Genomic DNA, 24,591 nt, shown 5'->3' on the forward strand with positions numbered 1-24,591 from the left:
CCTAACGTTATCCTAGATTCATGTTTGCGCTTTTGACATTGTATTGGTGCTGTAGAGTACTTCCGTACAAATAGTCTGCACTGCGCTGCGCCCTGTACGTACGGAGTACGGAGTAGCAACTGACCCCTACATCCGAGGTAGCAGATAACGATGGCTTTACTCGGTGATGCTTTCCTTTCTTTTGCTTTTGCCAGTTTCATGTCACTGTATATAGTGCTAGTTTTGATATCTGTCTGGCTATACGGAGTACGGATTACAGGGTCCCGCATACTAGCACCCAATTCCTCAATTGGGATAATGCATGAGTAGTAATGACACTATGCCAGAGCGATCCGTCGATCTCGATTTTCGATCTAGGGGGCTGTCTTTCTTGTCTCTCTTGACCCCGCAGCTCGCACCACATAACGGCTGCAATGATCCTTGGACAATAGTCTGGGCAGGCAGACTGCGTATTCCGTATACATAGCGCAGTAGGCAGTAGGATTGGCACAATAGTGGCGACAGTATACCATGGGAGTATCTGCCACTAGTGGCTGTCATCTTACTCCATCCTACTCCATCCATGTATATCCATGTATATCCAAATCAGGAAGGTAGTTTTTGCACCACGCAGTTAGCACGGAGTATTCCGGAATTTATTAGATTTATGATCATGGAACTGGTAATTATGCCCTCTGGTTTGGGAATGGTCCGCTGATCTAGATTGGATCTGCTGAGACCCGGATGAATGGAACTGTTCGGAGACTACTGTACGGAGTATGGAGAACTAACATGAATAGTTACCCTGGAGTGTGGTATGGGTTCGCTTTCATTTCCGATATGTTTCCATCTTGTGGAATTCCGCGGAGTAGAGGTACTGCGCAATCGCAATCCTTTGTTCTTTGGACCAATTATCTGTGTACGGAGTGCTTTGTACGGTTCTGGCTACAGTACACCGTCACTACGTGCGTCGACCATGATTCACCGCCATGTGATAGAGATCGGATCGAGATCTCCTAGCTGTCTACTCTGTACTTGGCTGCTTGTTGTCGACCTGTCCACCTGTCTAGAGCGTATCACTGCACTGTACAATGTTCCCTCCGTATGTCCAAGTATACTCCGTGCTTGTTGCAGAGTATCACTGAGGGTACATGTACATGTAGTTACAGATGAAAAGCAGTGGCAAACCCAAGAATCACAAGTACATTGCAGAATCCCTACCTCGGAAATGGTTTCCTACAATAGTCGCATTTTATCCTTGTATAACTACAAGTATGATGCAGACACACTCCGTAAAACATACATACTTGTCTGTAGTTGTATCGCATACAAGGACGATTTTGGTATGCGGACGCGGCGTACTCCGTGAAATATGTAATGCATGGGTACCAAGTACCGGGGTAAGTCGAGTGGAAAGTTCTGGACGGAGAATATGACATGTGGCAGGTCTTGTCGCTTGCTGTCAGTGGGGTGAGTTGGTATATTGGTATGCTTGGCTTGGAACGATATGTCAGATGTGTCACTGCTGTATGTTTACTTGTACTAGCGTATCGAGGTGAACTGGCAGTATATTTTTAGTATGAGTGTCACCGTAAGCAGCTTCGAGAATGGCTCTTGATATGACCAATCTGACACAACAGGGGATATAGTTACACAACAGACCTCTCGACTCTCATATCCGCATGTCAATGCACTGACACCTGTTCTGTTCCACAAAAGAATACCGGAAGAAGGAAAACGAAACCTGTCAAATTGAAATCCAACCGACATCTTCCTTCCAAGTTCCGGGAACTTGCAGATGTCGGTGACAGAAATCCCGAATCTCGAATCTCGGCCGAGGCAATAATTTAATAGTTGCCTAGGCAGGGAGTGTTGAAGCGCAGGGGCAGGAGCTGGTGTAGGAGTTTCCGAGGTTGGTGGAAAAGTTTTCCGATGCAATATATCATGCTCGAGATATGGAATGTGTTCAGTTTGGTGCAAGGAAGGGTACGAAGTACGGAGTATATGCATCGGAATGTTGGTTCTATTCTTTATCTTGACGGATGTGCTTTAATTTTCTTTTTGTCTTTCTGTTATATTCCGTACTGGACGAGGATTTGAGATGCTACCCGTCAGGAATGTCAGCTCTTTTTGTCACCATATGTGGGATTTTCTTTCCTTTGGGGTCAAACTCCCCACCATCCCAACACGTCCCTGGAACCAAGTTTCTGGATGTATCTTCTAACCAAACCTTTGGCTTCGTAATAACGTCCGTAACAACCCCATAAAAACGGTGCTATCGTGCTGGAAATCCGGTATCGGCACCCCAGAGTTTCCTGTGGCACTGAACGGGTCCCTACTTGTTTTTATTGAGGGCTCTGTAGCTGCCAGCCACTCGTTCTCATATCTAGTTTTGCGAACATTTGGACCACACCAACAGCCCATGCATTCGCAGTTGTCATGCATCTTGTTTGGCTCAGCTGGATAGATGAGACAGAGATGCATGAAACACAAGATTGGATCCCCTTGGGACGCAGATACGACCTAGTCCCTAGTCGTAGTACTTGTGAGCTAATGTTGCAACTGATATACTTTTCCGGGAGCTTTGTGTTTCAACCAGCCCCCCTCAGAGTATATTCAGATGTGCACCTTGACCCGGAAAATACCATCCCTAACCCCATAAATTCGGATTTTGACGATATGGCTGAAAAATGAAAGCATATGATATCCCTGTATGGAGCTTGTGGTGTCACGAGCTTTGTGAACTGCCAGACCCTGATTTTGGCCTCATCAAGAGAATACCAATATGGTGGCCTAGTAATAAGGAAACTGCGTCAGCATTAATAATCTCTGTCAATAGTGTTCTTCACTGCGAGTAGCCTTCTAATAGGAGATATCTTGTGTAATCGCTGTGCTTATTTACTGACCTGTAAGCTTAGGGGGACAGTCTATGCAAAATAGAGATGAAATATCGCTTACTGAATAGATGTATCGCATGAGAACCTGTAGCTGCCAGATGCTTATTTGAACGGATAAATCCGCCTCATCCTTGTCTGAATTCATTGGGGTGCGATGAACTAGGAGTATTCATCAGTTTTCTTGCTGCAAACCTTGTAGTGGTTGTCAAGATCGTGGTCTTATTCCAGCATCAAGTTTCTGGAAATAAGTTGGATTTAGCCCATGCTTGCTTGTAGGTATTTCAAGTATGTCAGTGAAATGTCTCTAAAAGCATCTTGATGCCTCTTCGAGCCCGGGCTGGCGACAGCACGCTGTAAGATAGAAGTCTGTACTAGAGAGGTCATATATTGGTGGCAGGAGCGAGTTATAAGCGTGGCCGCAGATTCAGCGTTATTCTTGGTTAGTTTCTGCATTGGTATAAAAGAATATTAGAACTCGCGCAACCTCACAAGTGGATGCATAGATACCAATCCGGCCGTCCACTGCTCCAGTGCTGTACACCTCGGAAGTCCATTCGCTGCAACTTAGGTTGGAAACTCACACAGATCCATAAAAGAACTGGCTTTTTATCGGAGTATGCGGGGCATATCCTATAAGAATAATCAATATACGATCGTCCCATATCATATCATATGCGCCATGCTAGCTAATATATCCCTTTGTCACAGAGTAATTCTTGGGTGAAAGTCTGCAGAAACAGTCTTCAGCAGAACGGCCTTTGTTTGGTGACTTCATATTAGAATGGTAGTTCAGGTCTGAGAATATCCGTTGCCTGAGCCCAAGCCCGAGCACTTGTACAGATTGTGTGTTATTTCTCTCGTTGTATTAGGGATTCCAGAGCTTTGTTCCTTCACGCAAGCTCCAATAAGGCGAGGAAATGTGCTCTATTGCGCTTCGATAGAACAACTTAGCCAAAGATGCTAATATTAGGATATCCCGATGAAATCCCGTAGAAGTAGAAAACAAGGCGGTGCTAAAGCTCGACTCCACATGTAGTTACTTGGTTACTTATTTTGGTCTCAGTAAGCCATTGATGAAGACCAGCTAGTTATATGAATTGAAGTCATACAGAATCCTCATTCCTTCACGCACAACACAATCATTTAACTCAATGGCTATTTTTCCTGTTCGCATCCTACTATTGTTCATGAAATTATAGCACAATCCTCACATCGTTTACAAACTCAGCCAAACTCCTTTGATTCTTCGCCATATACGCAGTAAGAGAGCAAGACACCCAGACTGCTTGTTTGCTTTGTGGGCCATAAGATACAATTCTTTATTTCAATGTCTCTCTCGCTCTCTCTCTCTTTCTCATCATGCCATCGTTCTGTTAGACCCAGCCATATCAGCCTCACGTGACTATACGGGGAGTGTCGGAAATGTGGCTTAGTCAGGGTTGAAAGTACGTATCAAGCGTATATGGTTGAGGTCTCTAATTCTTGCAAAAGTGTGCTAGCTAGGATCCTATATACGACCGTAAATACCTTATAGAGTATACTAAGCGATTGTGCGGTTTCAAAAGCAGTAATAGCAGAGTAAATACGCTGCTTTGCGCCATATGATATCAGCAAGGCATCAATCAGGCATCAGTTGGTATTGTTCGGTAAGGAACCTCTATATTCCGACAGGGAGTCAAGGCAGAATCATTGGATAGCAGGCTACGAAGGAAATGCAGGAAGGAACAAGGATCAAGTTGATATTCCAATGAAGGAATTACGTGACCTCCTACCATTTATCTACCAAAGAATGGAAAACAGATGGTATACGCTACCATATCTCCTACACAAGATGGTATACGAAATGGTAGGAAGCGAAGGATATATAAGGACACTCATTCATGTACTTAGCTTAGTTCTTCGCGTTCAATCTAGTTAATCAAGCATTGGGTATCTTCTAGTTTCTGACTCGTCCGCACTTAACCAACAACCCAGTATACGTACTCGGTTGGCCTTATTTCTCTATTCGTTACCTTTACCGTTCCTACCTGTTGATTATATTACGGAGTCTGGAGGGGGCGATATACACATCGACGCATACAACTTACTGAACCGGACCCGGAGGGGCATTGAGCATATGATCACTTGGAAGACACTTAGGGTAAATGTCCTGTCTCGAAATACAAATACAACTAACTAGAACCATAGGTACGATACGAGAGAAGCCAGGTTGTGACACATCCACAGAAGAACGTGTGCAAGCGAAGCTCGACGCAAACACCACCAACAGCAATCCTCCAGAGCATTAAAGATTTCTACAATTTAGCAGACTCAGAAAAATAATCCAGCCTACTTGCAGACATAGCTGCACGTGCTGCAGCATAAGCATAGGTTGATATACTTGACTAGGTCTTCAGTGAGGGCTTCCAGATCCCCACTGACTCATTGAATGATGAGTTTTACCACCAGGCTTGCCTCTCGCAGTCTCTTCCCGTGATGAAGACACAAGTGACGAATGGCTTTAACCTCAGCGGGCATCATACTGAATTCTTTGGTGATGTACTGAGCCTGGAAGCATACTGTGGCAACGTTGAGATTATATGCTTCCTTCTAAAGAATGGACAGGACCCCAATGATGCACGGGGGACTATGATGATCTTGAACCAGGTGTGGCAGCATTAGTTGGTGAGAAACCAAATTTGGAGATCCTCCATCTGATGCTTCAGCATGGATAGATCCAGAAAAGATGCGCCACACACGTTGCGGCTGCTGAACTTAGCAAAATGGAGGTGCTAAAGTTACTGGTGGAGCATGGTCCTGACCTTGAGGAAGATAGTGGATGATAGCCCAATTGTGGTATAACCGAAGCTGATAGACGGGGAATTGTATTGTATCACACAGCTCACAAGGGCCAGAGAGAATCTGTGGCATATCTGCTAGACAAAGGCGCTAACATTTGGTTCAGAGATGACAAGGGGCGGTCTATCTTGTGGACAGCGGAGCAGGGAGGGAACGAGGTGATCGATTTGTTGAAAAGAATAAAGAATAAACCAAACCACTTTCATGATTAGATATACAATGGCCTATCTGGTGCTTAGGGGGAAACTTTCCATGCCAGAATATATAGTCTCTTCCGTTATAAGCCACATAAAAAGGGTTTCTTGGGCATTAAAATGTCAACCCCACTTTCAACCATTACTCCTTAGAAGTCCGAACATATGGATATATCTAAATGACTATTGACATTATTTAGCTGGCCCGAGGGACATTGACCCCACGTGGGTGCGGTGTATTTCGGAGGTCTATAGACGCTTCAGGATGTAATCCATGGTATCAATTGCATTTTGCGATTAAATATGAACATCTAAACCAAGCCATTCGCTAAACACCAAACCAACTCATAATAACCCAAACCCATATAAAAATCCTACGACGGCCGCTTAAACGGATGCGCCTCAGTATTCAAAACATACTCATCCAAACTAACAAGATCCGGCTCCGAGAAGGTAAGATAGAAATATTTCAACGTCTCCGCAAGCCAGAAACTCTCCATGAAATCCGACTGATCGGTATGCTTGTTCCGGACGTCGTTGACGATTGCGTGACCGAGCTTAGTGCGGGTGTGCTTCTCGATGCTGGAGAACATGCGCCAGGCGGCGTCTTGCAGGGATTTGTCACCTGTTATGCGGTACATAATGAAGACGGATTCAATAGCTTCGGGTCTGTTTTGTTTGTTAGATTGGATTTTGATGGGGTTATGGAGTTTGTTGGGCTGGTAGTACCTTAGCTTGTACTGGGCGTCAGTGACATCCGTTACACCTGGCTGAAGACCATGGTTTTCGATAAGAGACTTGGTTTCCTTGGTGTTGTCCTCGTCGGTGGTACGGCCGCCACGCAAGAGACGATGACGGACATCACGGTACCACTTCCTTTCATCCCAGTCGCACTCTTCAATTATTTCACACGAACTGACATAGAGTGTCTCTGGCATGATACCAGTAGGCATAACATCGTAAGCCCAGATACAGCCGTCGACCAGGCCACGCGCGATAGAAAGCTCTTCGGGACGATCAAAGACCTTGGCACCAATGCCAACTGTACCACCCAGGTAGCATTTGAGGTGTTCCGCCTGGTATTCGATCACTCCATCGCTGTATCCCGCACGGGTATCGCCTGCAAACAAAATTTCTTCGCCAGTTTGAGTATTCGCGCGGAAGAGAAGACGTCTTTTAATAGCCTTCATAGCCGTCGAGTACATGTTGCGGTACTGGTCAGTGCGAGCCCCAAGCAGAATATGCTCTTTAGGAAGGTACTCGTAAGTGGAGTCTGCCATACCACCCACGGTGTACCGGGGGTCATTGAATGTCATTTCCTCGGCGTCCACCATGATCGGCCATAAGCCTGGGACCCGGGTATGGTTCTGCGCCTCTTCCATAAGGTCCGCGATTCGCTGAATGGCGTCAAAGTATTTAGGGTCGCCAGTCAATTGGGTCAATCGAGTGAATTCAAGGTTCAACGAGCCCAATTCGGCCATGATGGTGTTCCTGCTGGGCTGGATTCCAAGACCTTGCGCGGATCTGGCAAATAATCAACACTTCGTCTCTCGTACGGATAACCGCCATTTCTCACCTGGTCCACTGCCAACGGGTCTGGGGCATTCGGTTTCTCGTGTCAAAAGCACCATACAGCATATCTGCCACCTCCACCGCTTTCTTGAGCAGTATGGGGTGGGCACCGTCGGTCAAGTCATAGGCACCCATGAAACCTCCAAGGTAGCGAATGTTGGTCTCAAACATATTAATCTGGGTCGAATCGGTTGTGTAGAAATCAATCCGGTCAAGAGCATCCAGCGCATCCTCAAACTCATCATCCAAGCCCAAGATAATCAGCGAATCGAGCGAGTCGACCAAAGTAGCTGCCCAGCCAGCAAACGAAGTTCTATGACCACCGCTAAGAGGTGACAACTCATCACGCAGCCATGCATGGTGTTTATACCCCTTCCAAGCATGCTTGAAAGCTTCCTTGACTGCCTTCTGACGGCTCAATCGCTGTCGACGAGCCCACCATGATTCTTCGGGGAAGTCGTACTGGATCTTCGGTATCGGGGAGGGAGGATTCTTGGGGTAGGGAATGTAGTCGGTGACGGGGTGTTTCTCGGGGTACTTGGTCCAGCGAATTCGGCCGGAATTTGCGGTAGACTGGGCATGATCCCAGTTGTCGTTGTCCTCGAGGTCAAAGATGTCACTGGGAGGGAGACTGGAGAAGAGGGTGTAGACGACGAAGATAAGGACGACGGTGGTGACCAGGTAACTCTTCCGCACGAAGAGCATCTTAGCAGCTGATTAATAATGTAGTTATTTGAGCAGTTTTAACTGCCCGAGTCAAGTAAACGAGCGACAGCGCATGGATGTCTCAAACCATGGATAAAGAGTGAATTATGTCTGGAAATAGTAAAGAAGCAAAGGAATGAAGTGAGTAAAAGACAAGAGACAATTCAGCCAGAGATAGTCTGCAGGAATTTGCTGTTCATCCTGCACATCCCCTCAGCCCCCTCCCCAGGAGAACTGACGGCGTGGAGAGAGAGAGAGGGTTTGATCGCCATGGGTTCTCACCGTCTCCCGGGAAATGATTGACACGGCAAAGGAATCCAGGAGGCAACGAGTGCGTAATGGAGTGGAGGGCTTAATTTGTACCCCGTTCTATTCTGAGACTTTTTGACTGAGAATTGTTCTTGGCTCTGGACCCTGATTGAGTGCTTGTCCATACGAATGTGTCTAGAAGATCGTAAGGTGATGGATCTCATGCCTGATTTAGTATCGCTCGCTGGGCTATTCCCTATGGGGAATGTTGTCACTCGAATTGGACATGTGGCTGTTTGCATTGTTTGAATTATTGCCTGAGGCAGAATAGATATCAACTTCAGGCTACGAGATTCAGATATCGACGACATCACATAGATCTATTATCTTGCCTTGAGCATATCATGATCCATTTATATAACCGATAATCTCCTAGATATATTAATAATAACATATTAGTTATTGCAGACTGGTAAGTCGGGAGTCCTTTTCACAAAGCAGCTGCTAATACTTAACAGGAAATCGATATTCAAGGCATATCTGCCATATTTGGATGACATCTACTCTACATTGACCTATCTATTTGAACCTTTTTTATTTTTCCAGACACTGTCGACTGACCGGCCTTGGCTGGCAGTCACATTTCGTGTCCAACTATCATCAAAACACCTTTGAACAGCAAACTTGAAGGTGTAACCGCCAAAATGCCTATCACAGGGTACGTCCCCCTACAGATTTTCTCTTTACTGCATACTAACAAAGCCAGCGTCTTCTTCATTCCCTCAAACCCCAACGCCTCCACAGTGCTCTCCACAATCTCAGAACGCCTACACACCGTCCTCACCGACGAACCCATCCCCGTAGGCCGCTGGGTACTAGAGCACAAACTGATGCGCGACACGCCATCCTGTCTACCAGCATCTGCATCCCAACGACCCGCACAGCCTCGGTGGATGCAATTTCTGTCGTTATCGTATCACCCGTTTCATGGGTTTGTTTATGCGTCTGAGGCGGATAAGTCACAGTTTGGTGGTGTTGCACAAGCACAACCACAGTCACAAGCACAAGCACCAGGGGCCGCACCAAAGGCATCGCCGCAACAACCTCAACCCCAACAACAGCCCCAATTGAGCACAAGCACAAGCACAGCTACAAGTACAAACAGCGGAATGATAATGACAACTGTCCCCCTCCCCTCCTCCGTAACCCTCTTCCAACACTTTGTCTACGCCTGCCAACCATTCTGGAGCCACCGACACACCCACACTATCCCTGGCGGCATGGTCTATGACATTGGCGACTTCCGCGTGCGCATCGGCGACGTGCGCCAGACGCAGCCAGTCGCGAGGATTCGCGGGACTGTCGTTGAGGTTGAGTGGAGGGGGCCTTCGTTGTTGGATTCGTTGGTGCAAAGTCACCCTGTGACTGAAATGCAGGATAATGGGGCAGATGATGGTGATTCTGGTATTGATGTGGGACTTGAGTTGATTGAGGAGGCGGACGTGGATGCTGAGTTTGCGGCGACGGCGAAGTTGATTAGGGAGTTTTGGGAGAAGTTGGGGGTTGAGGGGGCTAGGGAGGCGATTCTTGTGCCAGATGTTGGGAAGGAGGTCAAGGAGCAATTGAGGAGGTGGAAGGCGCTACAGCAGGAGGGTAAGAAGGATGTTGGTCGTGGGGTTGGGGAGGGTAATGGGCAGTTGTTGGATGAGGATCCTGATCCGCAAGCTGGTGTGGATGTTGCAAGGCAATTTATGGAGATTTTCAGGTTTAACCGATGATGTTGCTTGAATATCTATTCTGGCTCTATGGCAAGGAGGGAAAAAGAATCACATGAGGTTCTACGGTAATCTTGGAATGGCAATAAACGTGATAAACAAATGTAGATCATAAAATAGAAGAACAAATGAGGCTTAATTCCGGAGACGTATTGTCCAGATAGAAAAACCGAAGAAAAGAGAGCGGAAGACGCTCTTCCGCACTTCACATGCATGTCAACTTGCACCGGCTGTCGAGATATCCCACAGGTTCTTCCACATAGGACTCATCGTATTGAAATAGAGTCGTTACTGCCAAGTACACGTGCAGTCGAGGAAATGTCTCGGTTAGACTACAGGTAAATGGTATGTATAGGAGACATAAGATAGGAAGTGATGAACGAAACTGCCAGCGGCCTTCTGTCTCTTTTCGCTAACGCCCGAACATAATAACCAAAAGGGGGAAGGGAGATATGTTTATTTTTGCATCATGAGCTGAACGAATTCGTTGTCTGATACCGATTAGCTTCAAATTCGACGGCGAAAAAGGCCAAGTCCACATACAGTCAATACGGCCGTCACCGTCCTGGTCGGCCTCGCGAATCATCTCGTCAACTTCGTCATCGGTGAGCTTCTCGCCAATGGAGGTCATAACGTGGCGCAACTCCGCGGCGGAAATAAAACCGTTGTTGTCGCGATCGAAGACCTTGAAAGCTTCCCGGATCTCCTCCTCGGAGTCGGTGTCCTTCATCTTCCGTGCCATCATGGTAAGGAATTCTGTTATGGTCAGAATCGTCAATCTTGTTACGGAAGTTTTATATCAGGGCGATCGCATACCAGGGAAATCGATGGTGCCGTTGTTGTCAGCGTCGACCTCGTTGATCATATCTTGCAACTCCGACTCGGAGGGGTTCTGGCCCAGCGAGCGCATAACGGTGCCCAGCTCCTTGGTGGTGATCTGGCCTGTAATCGCAGGAACCCATCAGTATTGTGTCACTAACCAGAAAGGCATTATCTCAACAGCGAATATCATATCACGGTCGGAACCAATCGAGAGGTGGGGTAAAAGAGGGATTGAATCTAGAGTAAATCACGAGAACTAACCATCGCCATCCTTGTCCTGTTAAAATGCAAAAATCGTGGTCAGTTTACAGTCCTCGACGCCCGACGGGGAAAATGCCACATGGAGATGGCCAGCGCACTTACGAAGAGGGAGAACGCCTCCTTGTACTCGGAGACTTGCTCTTCAGTCAACGAATCAGCCTACATGATAACGTTGTCAGTAAAATATCGGTAAAAGTTGTCTTTGAGAATGCGTTCTCAAGAATGTTCGTCACAGAATTGCCCCGCAAGTTGGCGGGACATGACAGGGGAGGTGACACGCATACCATGATGTAGGATTCGGAAAAGTCGACGAAAGGGAAAGATTGAGATGGACGGGAAGGTGGAGGATAATATGAATTCTTTGCTAAAGGAAAGAAACAAAAGTGAGTGAGGAAAAGGAGAGAAGATGGAGAAGAGAAGGAGGTGAAGCGTAAGGCAGGCTTAAGTGAGTTTAGTCTGGGTTGGGAGATGGTTTTGGGTCGGGCGGTGGGGGAGTGGCAGCCCGCCTTTTTTTAAGGGGAAGCAAATGAGTATCGAGCCCTGGTACTGTTACTTGGTAGACCGGCGTAGAACGCTCTGGATATTTTGTACCGGTACTTCAATGCTATGACGATCGCTATGCCAGAGAATAAGCTGCTGATACGGCTCCTCTTAACGCTTTGGCAACCCAATCTGAAATTTCTCAGCCTTACACTCGGTCATGCACGTATACCTAGCTGCTCCATATACTGCGGGCTACTTCCATAGTTCAGAGACAAATGTGGCGATAATCACGGTGCATTCCATACCTAACAAATCAATTGTTCGTCTGCATATATGGCATCAAACTGCGAATTCGGCTGAGGCCGTACAGTACATATCCTGCAGCCTGTGTATGGTGCATGGCGTCTGCGTACTCCTACAGCCTTGTCTACTACATAGAACACGCCATCTCAAACATGCCCAGACACAGATCAGCAGCATATTAAAGTCTAAGAATAGCCCTAGTTAGCTTGAACAGTGTTTTGGATAGCACTTCGTCTGGTATCTCCGGAGAGAAAGTGGTGGATACATGTGGCGGTGTCCATATATTGCCCCTGAGATCTATTCTACGAAGTACGGAGTACTAACTTCCAGATGACATTGCATCATCAGCAATAGTATAATACAACATGCACAGCAATGCGCAATCCTTCTAATAATAAGATTTCCTGTTCAAAAACTTGGGAAACTGTACTCTGTACCCTGTTCAGAGTACTTGTACAGATGCTTTTGTCCAATGACCGGCTCTGATATCAGAATACATCCCGGCTCTGTATTACTGACCAATACATAGGGCCTCACTAATTTCACGTGCGGAGAGCCCCAAATGACCGTACAGTTACCCTATATCTAGCCTAATCCGGACTAGCGTTACATTCCCCAACAGTCTCACGTGGTCCAGACTCGGAGATCCAGTAGTGCTATCACTATCGCTTCAATATGCAGACTGCGGATAACAGAGTGAACGCTGTTTACGAACTGACGAACTGAAATGCGCAGGTAGAACGTAAATGAACGTGTCTATATCTGCGACAACCCCGGAATTCTCTAACCTTCCGCCACGGATGACACTTGGACGCTCCTTTCTTGGCCGACGATGATCCCGACTGTCTAAAGGACGCTTCCAATTCCATCACCAGCCAAATATTGAATCTGCCTTTACCTCGCATATACCTAAATAACAATAATGTGGCGGGACCGCACAAACTTGTAACCATCCCCTTCTCATGCAACCCAAATGATGAATGCAGACTAACCCTTGGCCGTCTGCAATCATCCAGGTACATCTCCTACCGACAATCATTCGCTCATCACCCAGCCAAAAAACCTCGCAACACCTTCCCCGATCCCTCTACTGAACCAGAAGAAAGCCGCCGCCTAATATCCTCCACCGAAGACTATGGCGACGCAATCATCGAAATGGACATCCTGCCTCCGCGCTGGGTCGACATCCAGGACGAGGTAACCGAGCAACTAGCCGATATCGCACAGCAGTCATCACAGCTGGACAAGTTACATCATAAACACTTGCTTCCGAGTTTTGGGGATGAGGGTGTGCGGAGACAGGAGGAGGGCGCGATTGAGCGGTTAACGCAGGATATCACGCGCGGTTTCCATGAGTGTCAGAAGGCAGTTCAGAGGATTGAGATTATGGTGCAGGAGGCCAAGATGGAGGGGAGGGTTAGTGCGGGGGATGAGACTATGGCGAAGAATATTCAGATTTCGCTGGCGGCTAGGGTGCAGGATGCTAGTGCAAGGTTCAGGAAGAAGCAGAGTACTTATCTGAAGAGTGAGTTGCATACTCCCGTCCTGGAGCCGCGAGACGAGTTGCTGACGGTTATAGAATTACGAGGTCTAGAAGGCGTATCGTCTCCCTTCGACCGCACCCCAACACCTACGCAAATGCAGAACCCATACACAGACCCCTCCCTAATGGAATCCGACGCCGACAAGTCCTTCTCCCAAACGACCCTCATGCAAACTCAACAACGACAACGGCGTACCGGTCAAAATGACGCGGCGATCGAGCAACGAGAACGCGAAATCAATGATATCGCAAAAGGCATCATCGAGCTATCAGACATCTTCCGCGAATTGCAGACTATGATCATCGACCAGGGTACCATGCTCGATCGGATAGACTATAATGTGGAACGGATGGGGACTGAGGTTAAGGCGGCGGATAAGGAACTCAACGTGGTACGTTCATTTGCCTTGGATGAAGGAAAGACAAAAAATCTAATAGGACCAAGGCTACAAATTACCAGCGACGCACGACGAAACGGAAAATCCTCCTCCTTCTCATTATCATCGTCGCGGGATTGATTATCGTCCTGCTAGTCAAACCGAAAAACAATAACTTCTCTGCACCTGCACCTCCCACGCCACCATCCTCGAACAACATGCGTCGAGCAGGCGAGATGATTTATCGTCGCAGACGATGGTATCCGAACTTGACACGAATGACAAGGGATAGAATATGGATCGATCCAGATAGACCTCGATAGATAGCTTACTCTTCTAATGTATAGATGTAATTGTATGCACAATGGTTCTCATTAGATGGCAGTAATTTGTCCATAATGTATTATCAGGATCACATGAATAAGATCACACGGCTAGTACAACAGAGACGAAGAAAAAGCACCACAAATAACAAACATGCGAATTAGATATTGCCATGAGGCAAATAAATGGCCTAAGCCTGAGGATTACCCTCTTGTTCAAGCAATTGAGCAACATCCGCGTCTAGATCACCGTTCGCAAACTGGGCATAATCTTCATCGCCATGATCGACTTTCCGCTTTTTGGCACTAGTGCCATTCGGACTACCATCAAATTGATGCTGGCCAAGAGATGTAGAGATATCAGGGATTCCTGTGCCGGGAAGTGGCATGCCACCTTGCTGTGGCTCAACAGTGGGCAGCATAAATGGTAACGGTGCGGTGGCAGCAGGGTCGTTTTCTTGCGGTTGCACCTTCGGAGATCCAATGGGCGTAATGGATTCCACAGGCGGAGGAGTGAGCGCCTCAACTTCCGGGCGAGCAATAGGTTCCCCATCAGCATTGCCAGTAGGATGAGCAGCCGGCATGTTTTCAACGAAAAGCCCTTTCATGATTCCATCTTCGACCTCGCGTTTCTTGGTTTCGGTGTCTGCCCTTCTCTCAGACAGCTGTGTAGCCAGAGACTGTTCTTTCGAGAGTGCCAATCTATTGGTCTCCAGGAGCTTCTCCAGACCATCTATCAATGCATGTCGCGACTTGATGACCTCGGATACGGAGCTTTCGGCATTCGCAAGTGTCTTCAACAATTGGCTCAGGCGTGCAGCATGCACAGGAGGTGTAGGAAGCGGTATGTTCGGGTCTTGCATCTTTTCATACTCTGCATTGGCTGTAGAGGCAGCACCAGAGGCCATGGTAGCCTTGGACAGCGCCACTTGTAAAGGGACCAGAGGCTGCAGTTCAGACGGCGTAGATCCGGAAGAGCTCGAGAACAGTGATCCACCAAGTAAAGGCTTCTTTCCAGTAGAGCGTGATCGATCAATTTCTGTTATACAATCAGCAACCGTGGACCAAGTGCCGGAAAGAAAGCTGTTCTTACCATCCACGCGAGCCTCTATAGCTTCCTGGATTGGGAGCTCAAAAATCGAACGCTGCCGCCACACTTCCACCACTCGTCGAATTTTCTGTTGGATATCATTTGACGATCCTTTGTATGCGACAGCCGTGGCCTCGGCAATGACCTTCCATGCGTTAGCTCATCGCTGAAAAGCGTTGAGAAGTGGCACCAACCGGAGAGAATGCGATAAGGAAATCCTCCTTTCTCCGAGCTTTCGACTGTTGCGCCACCTCTGCATTGCCATCGTGTTAGTATCCCAAGGTTGTTCTCGATGACGCGTTTATCGTACCGTTCGCCAGGTATATCAAATTCAATCGCTTAGGAGCCGGGGAATCGCGAAGCTTTTGTAGCCAGAGCTGTGCGGTTCGATCCGCATGTCGTCTGTGATTCAAGGATGGTTAGCTTTCAATATTTCCATCTCTGAATGGGTATCGAGTTACCTGTGAAACAAGACCCATTGCGCGACAGTGACAATACCCTCCTGCGTCTCATTGAGAGCGGAGAGCTTTGCCTTTACAGCATCATCGGTATATGCCATGATGGCAACTGAGATTGTAGAAATAAGATGAGATGATACTATCCAGCAGTGGTAGGCTGAGATCTGTACAAGAAGTGCCGTGTCGTCTCTGGCCGTTGCGATCAAAGGCTTAGAAACTTTAGATGCACGCTAATGATAATGCTGATACAATCCACTGCTTCAAGATCAGACAACACAAGCCAGTACACAACAATTCGGACCCTGAATTCACTGAGAAGGATCTTGAAGGGTTTGACACAGAGAGAGCTATGCAAGTGAAGGAAACTTGCTTGCAGTCCCTCTTGACAGCAGCTCGCATTCACCGCCCCCAAAGCGGCAGAAACCCCCCATCATCTAACAAACGGGGCTCTTGGAGACGCCAGCTTAACATTCCTGTTGATTTCCGTTCCTTATCCCTCCATCCAATTGAATTCCCTATCTCCTCTATACAGCCTCAGCCTAATCTACCAAAAGACTTAACATATCTCCAACATGGCGGACCGTTTTCCTTCCCTCGATGAGTTCTCTGCTGGTAATCGACAGCCCGATTTCCCGTCTTCCCCCATAGTTCTAACTGACAGCGAACAGGCCAGACCGAACCCGTCGAGACCAACGGAGCCGATGCCGATGATTTCCTTGCCCGTGAACGCGCTATTCTCGGAGAAGACGCAGAGCAATTTGCTACCGCTCAAGACCACGTTGCTGAAGGACATGAAGCCGGTGACGACTTGCTGGGCGAGTCCGCCCCGGCCGCTAGCGCTGCCCCGGAAGAGATCTCAGGATTCGAGTCGTCTTTCCCCGCCATAGAGACACAGAACGAGGTGCGCTTAGTTTTTGTGTGATTACATGGGTATTCTCAGTAGACTGACGGAATATTCCTATGACAGCAAGTTGCACCTGGTGGTACTATCACTGGAACCGGTGCGCCTTTCCCGCCAACTGGCTATTCCACCTATCAAGCTCCGGAGGAGGAGGGCGAACCCGTCAAGTAAGCTAGCGCTACGGCTGCTGTATTCTCTGACTGCGATTGTTTTATTAACAGGTTGCTTTCTTTACTACAGAGAGTGGCGTGAGAGACGAGACGCAGACGTTGCCCGCCGTGCCGAGATCTCGAACGAGAAGAAGGAAGCGAACGTCAAGAAGGCTCGTGAAGACATCGACGATTTCTATGTTTCGTACAACAATAAGGCCGACAAGCTCCGCGCCCAGACCCACGCTGACGCCGAACAATTCCTCTCCAACCGTGAGGACACCTCCGCAGGCGGCACCAGCTGGGAGCGCATTGCCAAGTTGGTCGACGTTTCCGGCAAAGGCACTCGGGGTGGTGCTAGCGGCTCTGGTAAGGAGCGGTTCCGTGAATTGCTGCTTGATCTGAGAAAGGACCAGAGTGCGCCGGGTGTTAGTGGAGTTTAGGTTTTTGGTCAACGGAGCCGGGGAGTTGAACATACAAGCATACATATGGGGTAATAGATGGTTTCCGCCCAGTGGGTATGGACGATGTTTTGGCTCTTGAGGTCCTTAAGGTGTAATATGACGAGGATGTCAGGAGATCAAGACCCAAGCATTTTCTCTACACCAGATCCTTCCAATGGTTATGCCCAAAAGTCTGCCTGTTTGCCTCTTGAAATTCGGTTCTAATTTGTTGCAATTTACCCCTTTTTCTTCGTGTGTTTTCTATTTGATCTTTTCATTTCTTCGTGATGTAACTAGATATCAAATGCTATGCTTAATCTTTGGTATTATGCTCACACAGAATGAGAGCATGGTTTACTCTTCTGTTAAACACTTGGGATATCTCGGTGTTTGATTCGTAGTGTCTAAATAAAAGATATCTTAAGCATATACTCGTCACATTCCATCAAAATTCGATGGTCGGAATCTAGTCCAGCTCAGTTACAACTCCCTCCCCCGGCTCTCCAACCTCCTCAACCTTCTCCCGCTTACCCTCAGCTTCAATCTCTTCCAACTTCTTCTTCCCCTCCTCCGTAGTGGCATCGACAATTCCCTCCTCGAGACTAAGCAGACCACCTTCCCCAAGCTTCTCCACGACGCCCTCTGCCTCCGCAACAGGCATCTTACCCAGAACCTTGTTAACTTCGTCCAGAGACTCAGACAACAATGCGTTCCGCAGGTCTGCGGAGAAGGACTCAAAGATCTTGCGAGCTTCAACAATTTCCGGATGGTCGCTGCCCTCAGGGGGAATGTTGATGGTGATCTTGGTGTTTGGATCGACTGCGTGCAGCTGGATCTGCTCGACACCTGCCGGGTCGTTGGAGGCGGAGGGATCTTTGGCGAGTTCAGTGGCGCGGATTTTGATTTTGCTGTACGTTTCGTTGACGTCGTTGCGGAAAAGGGTGGATGCTTGGTGGTTGTCGGTTGTGATACTGGAAGCGATAAGTTAGCTATGCTGTATCCTACCTACATGTGCAAATATTGGGAACGTGAGGACATACCGTTTGAAGAACAGGGAAACACCATCCCGACCCAGCGAACGGCAGTACTGCAACAGCAGACCATGGTGGACACACCGGCGAGCATAGTCGTCCTTGCCTTCCATCTGGCTGTTAAATGCCTCCACCAAAAGACCGTCCGTCTCCTTTTCAGCGACAATCTCGGGGTGATCGCCGATGAATTGAAGTTGAGCTCGATAGTCATGTTGGCTGATCTTTGCAAACGTCTTTACCAGGTCACTGGGTCTGGCGTTCTCCGGGTCGTCATCATCTGCGTCAGCCGACGATGAAGCCTTCTGGGGTGCCGCACCAGGGTTCAGCAGTTCAACAGAGTTAGTCTGTCCTCTGGAGGATGCGTTGCCCTCGGCAGGCTTCGCAATGTGAGAGGTGTTAAATCCATCATGTAAACCCTCACTGGTAATCTTACTACCCTCTTCCTTCTCTAGCTGAGCCAGCCGTTGCAGCAACTCCTTCTGCAACCCTTGTACCTTGTCCTTATGCCCCTGCACGCCCTTGGTGTACGCCTGGAAAAGCTCCTCCGACTTAACCTCACCAATCTCCTTCTTAACCTGGTCGATGAGAGCGCCCATCATGGTTGAATACTTGGGCTGCTCCTTTTCGTGCGTGTGGACACCCTCCGGGGGTGGAGGGGGTTGGTCCTCCGCCGGGTTTCCTGCAGACTCCATGATAACCTGGAACACCAATTCTTCGGGGTTGGCCGATGAGGTTTCATGTTGCTTCAAGGCATGAAGTAGCTTATCGATACGCGATAGGAGTCCGTCGTTGATTATGCGCTCGTATTTCAGAGTTTGGATTTCATAGCGGCGCTGCTCTCGTTGCTGATGAATTTGGTTCTGCTTTGCGCGAATGAACGAACGCTTGTCGACATTGGGATGAACCTCGATATCCGAGTCGTCGGACAGCTCTAGGGCGTCCCACTTGCTGTAATCTAGGACCATTTTGGCAAATCGGGGAAGAAACGTAGATGTTTCTAGGAGAAGTGGGATGTAGAAGCGGGGGAAACTGGAGTAAGAAAAAGGGATTAGCAGAACAATTTTAACCTTAGAACGATACGGAAAATAGCAAGTGGACTACCAAAGGAATCCTTTTAAGATCGACAAATCACACTTGTCAATATTTAAAAACACACCAACTAGCGCTAGCAAATCGAGGCAAAACCATCGAAAGCTCTCGATCACTTTCTACATTTGATAAGGCAGGCGGTGACTATTGGCAAAATTGACGCCGCTTGGCCGGCGCCGATACTGGCCCGACTCCGACGGCGATTGCGCTGCGGCTGACTGAACTCCCAAGCTCCCACCCTCGTCACGATCAAGCCCTATTTTGACATTTGGAGCAACCATTGACTCTTCGGTGGTGCCATGATAGCTAGAGTATTTATCTATACCCGGTGAAATATGTCATCCTGCTCTTTTCCTTCCGTGACATCATCCTGAAGCCTGTCCGATTCCGCGTCCTATCCGACCTCCGAAATGCGCGGGGCCAGGTCGATTGCGTCCTGGACTCCGGGGTTTACTGCAAGACAGGTCGCTCAGCCGAAGCAAAGCATCCTAGGGAATTTATGCTCCGTTTCTTATAGGCCTGTCAATCCTGCTGTTCAGAATGGCCTAATCAGATTGTACTCGGGAGCTTCCGGGCCAGCCCGCAACGGCCACAACTCTCTACGTCCGTCTTTTGGATTCGCACCGTCGATTTACAACAATGGTATAAAACACGCTGGTCCTTCCTCTCGTATTGCCGATCAGGTACGACACCTGTTCTCGACACGGCACTGGTTGCAAGCGAAACCGACATCCCCGACGAAACCGGAAGCAAACGGCACTTCTACACATGACAAGGATAATGAGGATGTTGAAAAGGGTTTCGAATTGTCAGAGAAGGCGGCCCAGGCGGCCCAGGTCAATTTAAGCGCGAAGCTGGCTAAGGATGGTGCTAGTGGAAAGAAGTCCGGTTTCCGCGAAATCTGGAGGCTTCTGATGATCGCACGTCCTGAGGGTAGGAAGCTTATTTTTGCCTTCATGTTCCTCCTGGTTTCTTCGTCGATCACCATGTCTATTCCGTTCTCCATTGGGAAAATTATGGATACAGCGACGAAGTCCAAGGAAGAGGGAGGCAACGAGCTGTTTGGCTTGAGCCTTCCGATGTTTTATGGCGCGCTAGCTTGTATTCTTGCCTGCGGTGCTGCTGCAAATTACGGTCGTATCATTATCCTACGTATTGTCGGTGAGCGCATCGTTGCCAGACTCCGCTCGAAGCTCTTCCGTCAGACCTTTGTGCAAGATGCAGAGTTTTTTGATGCGAATCGCGTTGGTGATTTGATCTCCCGCCTGAGCTCTGACACTATTATTGTTGGAAAGAGTATCACGCAAAATCTGTCGGATGGATTGCGGGCTGCTGTTAGCGGTGCTGCTGGGTTTGGATTGATGGCATACACTAGTCTCAAGCTCTCCAGCATTTTGGCTCTGTTGCTTCCCCCAATTGGACTTGGCGCTTTCTTCTATGGTCGAGCGATCAGGAACCTCAGTCGTCAGATCCAGAGGAACTTGGGTAGTCTGACCAAGATCGCAGAAGAACGCCTAGGAAATGTCAAGACCAGCCAGTCGTTCGCTGGAGAGATTCTCGAGGTTAACCGTTACAACAAACAAGTTCGAAAAATCTTTGAGCTTGGAAAAAAGGAATCTTTGATTAGCGCCACATTCTTTAGTTCTGTACGTACCAGGACCACTTGGTATTGAAAGACGGTATACTGACTGCATTTAGACTGGACTCATGGGAAATATGACAATATTGGCACTACTTTACGTCGGAGGAGGCATGGTCCAATCTGGCGGTATCAGTATTGGCGAACTGACCTCCTTCCTGATGTACACGGCCTATGCTGGCTCTAGCATGTTTGGCCTGTCCAGCTTCTATTCAGAACTCATGAAAGGTGTTGGTGCAGCTAGTCGACTTTTCGAACTGCAAGACCGTCAACCGACAATACCACCGACCAAGGGCAGGAATGTCGAATCTGCACGTGGGCCTATCCGCTTCGAGAATGTCTCTTTCAGCTATCCGACAAGACCGGCTGTCAACATCTTCAAGGGTCTTCATTTCGAGATCCCCCAGGGAACCAACGTTGCTATCGTTGGACCTTCGGGAGGAGGAAAGTCGACAATTGCTTCCATTCTTCTTCGTTTTTACACTCCAACTGAGGGTAAGGTCCTCATTAATGGAAAGGACATCTGCGAAATGAACGCCAAATCTCTCCGCAGGAAGATTGGTGTCGTATCGCAGGAGCCTGTTCTCTTCTCAGGCTCGATTGCCGAGAACATCTCTTACGGGAGACCGCATGCGACAAGATCGGAAATTGTTGCGGCAGCCCGGAAGGCAAACTGCCAATTCATCAGTGATTTCGTGAGTAGTGGGAATAAACCCTGCCAATTGCTTAACTAACAAAATTGTTAGCCCGATGGCCTTGACACTCAAGTTGGCGCAAGAGGCGCCCAACTTTCTGGTGGTCAGAAGCAGCGTATTGCCATCGCCCGTGCATTGATTAAGGATCCGGATATTCTGATCCTCGACGAAGCCACATCCGCTCTTGACGCGGAGTCAGAGACTCTTGTGAACAGCGCACTCGCAGCTCTTCTCCGCGGCAACAACACGACGATCAGCATCGCCCACCGACTCTCCACCATCAAACGCTCAGACACCATCATCGTCCTGAGCCCCGATGGAACTGTGGCCGAACAGGGAAGCTACGAGGAGCTCAGCTCTCATCCTGGCGGGGCTTTCACAAAACTGATGGAGTGGCAAATGAGCGGTGGCGATGCGTCGCAGCCTCCTAAGACAGCTTCCGTCAGTCCTGAGACAGAAGAGAAGCTCTCGGAACTTGACCGTGAAGAGTCTGAGAAACAGCACACGGAGTAACCAACATGCTCTCAAAGCGCATTGCGCATTAATTTGCATTTGCTTATCATTTCTGCATCTTGGCTTCGCAGAAATAATCTATTGACACCCGAGGGCTAATATGCTCACTACATAGTCACAACTTGGTGTATGCTTGAAAAGCTCTCTTCTGTTATTTGGATTTCTTTATGAGCACATATAGAGGTTCGATATTATTCAGCTGGTTCTAGCACTCTCTTTTCTCGATTTCATGTAATTTAACTTCATATTGTTTTTCTCTCTAATGGGTCATTTTGGAAGTCCAACTTGTGCTAACAGAGTGCGACAAACCGTACAGAAGCCGGTCTGGCTATACTGAAAATATTCATAGCTATACTCACATTACAACAATATAAAGTCAATCCAAATTCAATATCCTCGAAACAAAACTTTGCAGCAGGTTGGTCCATTGTTGCTGGGTTCGCTGAAGACCTGAACGAAACACCATTATCGCAATATCAGTCATGCAAGGTAGAGCCTGGGCGTTACGGTCGGGTATGACAAGCTCCTCAATCAGGATCTTGGAATACTCGCGCCTCGTGGCGCGTTCAAGATTATTGAAGATAATCGTCGCTTTCTTATCGAACTAGTCATGGAGGACGTGCTTGAAGCAGTACGCCCTCGCATTGTAGACGGGCTTTTTCTCAGCAAAGAAACTATGACCCACCGTCTCTACACCAACAGTATCCATATCTCGCGCTGCGCGCACTCTATCAAGAACAGACGGTAGCTCCTCAGTATAAGCGTCCCAGGTGTATCAAAGAATTGTTCCTGGAAATAAATAAGATTACGTTCACATTCACTACCAATATCAACTAACAACGGCTTTTTAGGACCTAACCCTTCGTGGTTCAGGATTCGTTCTGGCACAAGGAACTAGTCACACCAGAGGGGATAGTTGGCGCGCTGGCCTTCCATGTAGAAGTTGAAGCATATTAGGGCGGCAGGATTCTGGCAGAGCTAGTTAAATTCGTCGACTCCGACGTTGTGGATTTATTGGAGGGAGCGTACATGGGATCGCCAGAGTTGCAGTAGTTAATAACGCAGAGGTATTCGGTCTTTTATTTTTATTCTATTTTATTTTTATTTTATTTTATTTTTTTTTTGAATGAGCGAGAGGCCCTCAAGGAGTCTGTGAACGAGATTATTGATTGAATATGGGAATTGGTTTCTGGGAAGAGTTACATGGATTCCACCGCGCCAATCGAATTTCAACTGCTCATCACCAGGGATATGGCTGTTGGGAGGTACTTGCGAGGCCCGGCTTCTTTGACGAAGCCATTGAGAGCCAGGGGTCATATACGCTCTTCGTGTTCCATCCGTCAGTGACTACTAAACAGAGCTTATGTTCAATATAAGTAACCAACAAGTAATGTATCCGCCTGCTTGACAGCCGCCAGCTCTCCCGGCGACCAGGCTTATTCGCCTCGTTCAGCACGGAGAAGACGCCTACGTCTATGGCGACTTTGACGGCGATAAAGCCACTGGGCTAATTAACTTCCACTAGCTATATGTCGATCACAGACATGCCATGTCCATTCTCAACATTACTGTGAATAAGAACTTCAGGATCGCATTTCATAGCCGCTTAAGAGCGCGAGCTAATTGAGTGGCCTTTCTCGAGCATAAACACAGCATGACTCGTTTTCCCCGGAGGACTTGAAACGATCAAGGCCAGCTTGAGTTTCGGCGAGAAAGTTTCGATGTGCTGGATATCCATAATTCAATTGGTCCGTGTAAGGTTTCCAGGACCTGGACGGGGACCGGGGGTACATTTTGATTTAAAAAAACCGGCTATATCAACTAATTTTGCAGAGTACAAGTACACTACCTATAGTGCGCTCAGCCGTTCCGGCCTCTTGTTGTGCACTTGAGCAACATAGGGAATGCACATACTTTCTATTTTCGGCATGCCACTTGACGGCTGTCACCAAGTCGGGCGGCGATTTTGTCATTCAGGGTCCATACTGTCTTGCGCTGTGGGGTACAGAGACCAACACTACAGGGTACAGAGCATAAGTACCATATTCTGTGCAATGACTCGGTGCACACTGCGTACATGTCTTGGGCGCTTATTTGGTGGGAGTATACGAGTTGATATACGGGATGCCGTGCTGATTGCATGGTAGCAGTTAAAAAACGTTCGACATGAATCAGTATTTACATGTCAATGCCGAATCAGCGTTGCAGCAGGGTATAATAAAGAGATTGAGGATTCCAGACAAAGGGGAAAAAAAAGAAAAA

The 24,591-nt window shown here is 48.0% G+C and overlaps 9 protein-coding genes across 9 annotated transcripts; 5 read left to right on the forward strand and 4 right to left on the reverse strand.

The window, feature by feature from the left end:
• Window positions 1-800: 800 nt before the first annotated feature.
• EURHEDRAFT_33280 (uncharacterized protein) lies at window positions 801-1,457 on the forward strand. Its single transcript, XM_040778370.1, has one exon. The coding sequence runs from the start codon at window positions 956-958 to the stop codon at window positions 1,346-1,348; it is 393 nt and encodes a 130-aa protein (XP_040643587.1). The 5' UTR covers window positions 801-955; the 3' UTR covers window positions 1,349-1,457.
• A 4,654-nt stretch (window positions 1,458-6,111) lies between these two features.
• EURHEDRAFT_407913 (glycoside hydrolase family 47 protein) lies at window positions 6,112-8,647 on the reverse strand. The gene is made up of 3 exons (XM_040780695.1): window positions 7,485-8,647; window positions 6,638-7,432; window positions 6,112-6,577 (listed from the first exon to the last, which is right to left on the reverse strand). The coding sequence occupies exons 1-3, from the start codon at window positions 8,183-8,185 to the stop codon at window positions 6,283-6,285; spliced, it is 1,791 nt and encodes a 596-aa protein (XP_040643588.1). The 5' UTR covers window positions 8,186-8,647; the 3' UTR covers window positions 6,112-6,282.
• A 353-nt stretch (window positions 8,648-9,000) lies between these two features.
• EURHEDRAFT_33397 (uncharacterized protein) lies at window positions 9,001-10,219 on the forward strand. The gene is made up of 2 exons (XM_040778377.1): window positions 9,001-9,152; window positions 9,201-10,219. The coding sequence occupies exons 1-2, from the start codon at window positions 9,139-9,141 to the stop codon at window positions 10,210-10,212; spliced, it is 1,026 nt and encodes a 341-aa protein (XP_040643589.1). The 5' UTR covers window positions 9,001-9,138; the 3' UTR covers window positions 10,213-10,219.
• A 325-nt stretch (window positions 10,220-10,544) lies between these two features.
• On the reverse strand, window positions 10,545-11,785 carry EURHEDRAFT_33313 (calmodulin). Its single transcript, XM_040778372.1, has 6 exons — window positions 11,577-11,785; window positions 11,395-11,451; window positions 11,293-11,308; window positions 11,026-11,151; window positions 10,753-10,965; window positions 10,545-10,700 (listed from the first exon to the last, which is right to left on the reverse strand). Exons 1-6 carry the CDS (start codon window positions 11,577-11,579, stop codon window positions 10,666-10,668), a joined length of 450 nt encoding a protein of 149 aa, XP_040643590.1. The 5' UTR covers window positions 11,580-11,785; the 3' UTR covers window positions 10,545-10,665.
• Window positions 11,786-13,000: 1,215 nt separating this feature from the next.
• On the forward strand, window positions 13,001-14,321 carry EURHEDRAFT_445101 (t-SNARE syntaxin TLG2; the record flags this gene model as incomplete). The annotated part of the gene is made up of 4 exons (XM_040783509.1): window positions 13,001-13,023; window positions 13,095-13,603; window positions 13,658-14,013; window positions 14,067-14,321. 4 exons carry the CDS (start codon window positions 13,001-13,003, stop codon window positions 14,319-14,321), a joined length of 1,143 nt encoding a protein of 380 aa, XP_040643591.1.
• A 191-nt stretch (window positions 14,322-14,512) lies between these two features.
• EURHEDRAFT_373802 (CTD-interacting domain-containing protein) lies at window positions 14,513-15,970 on the reverse strand (the record flags this gene model as incomplete). Its single annotated transcript, XM_040778571.1, has 5 exons — window positions 14,513-15,360; window positions 15,415-15,556; window positions 15,606-15,664; window positions 15,722-15,813; window positions 15,873-15,970. The coding sequence occupies 5 exons, from the start codon at window positions 15,968-15,970 to the stop codon at window positions 14,513-14,515; spliced, it is 1,239 nt and encodes a 412-aa protein (XP_040643592.1).
• A 471-nt stretch (window positions 15,971-16,441) lies between these two features.
• EURHEDRAFT_512049 (clathrin light chain CLC1) lies at window positions 16,442-17,362 on the forward strand (the record flags this gene model as incomplete). The annotated part of the gene is made up of 4 exons (XM_040786026.1): window positions 16,442-16,481; window positions 16,538-16,770; window positions 16,837-16,937; window positions 17,011-17,362. 4 exons carry the CDS (start codon window positions 16,442-16,444, stop codon window positions 17,360-17,362), a joined length of 726 nt encoding a protein of 241 aa, XP_040643593.1.
• A 466-nt stretch (window positions 17,363-17,828) lies between these two features.
• EURHEDRAFT_512050 (Hsp90 co-chaperone CDC37) lies at window positions 17,829-19,358 on the reverse strand (the record flags this gene model as incomplete). Its single annotated transcript, XM_040786027.1, has 2 exons — window positions 17,829-18,333; window positions 18,403-19,358. 2 exons carry the CDS (start codon window positions 19,356-19,358, stop codon window positions 17,829-17,831), a joined length of 1,461 nt encoding a protein of 486 aa, XP_040643594.1.
• A 332-nt stretch (window positions 19,359-19,690) lies between these two features.
• mdr2 (ATP-binding cassette permease mdr2) lies at window positions 19,691-22,729 on the forward strand. Its single transcript, XM_040780696.1, has 3 exons — window positions 19,691-21,128; window positions 21,181-21,816; window positions 21,868-22,729. Exons 1-3 carry the CDS (start codon window positions 19,893-19,895, stop codon window positions 22,327-22,329), a joined length of 2,334 nt encoding a protein of 777 aa, XP_040643595.1. The 5' UTR covers window positions 19,691-19,892; the 3' UTR covers window positions 22,330-22,729.
• Window positions 22,730-24,591: the final 1,862 nt, after the last annotated feature.

This window comes from Aspergillus ruber (assembly GCF_000600275.1).
Source record: "Aspergillus ruber CBS 135680 unplaced genomic scaffold scaffold00001, whole genome shotgun sequence".
Lineage (NCBI taxonomy): Eukaryota > Fungi > Ascomycota > Eurotiomycetes > Eurotiales > Aspergillaceae > Aspergillus > Aspergillus ruber.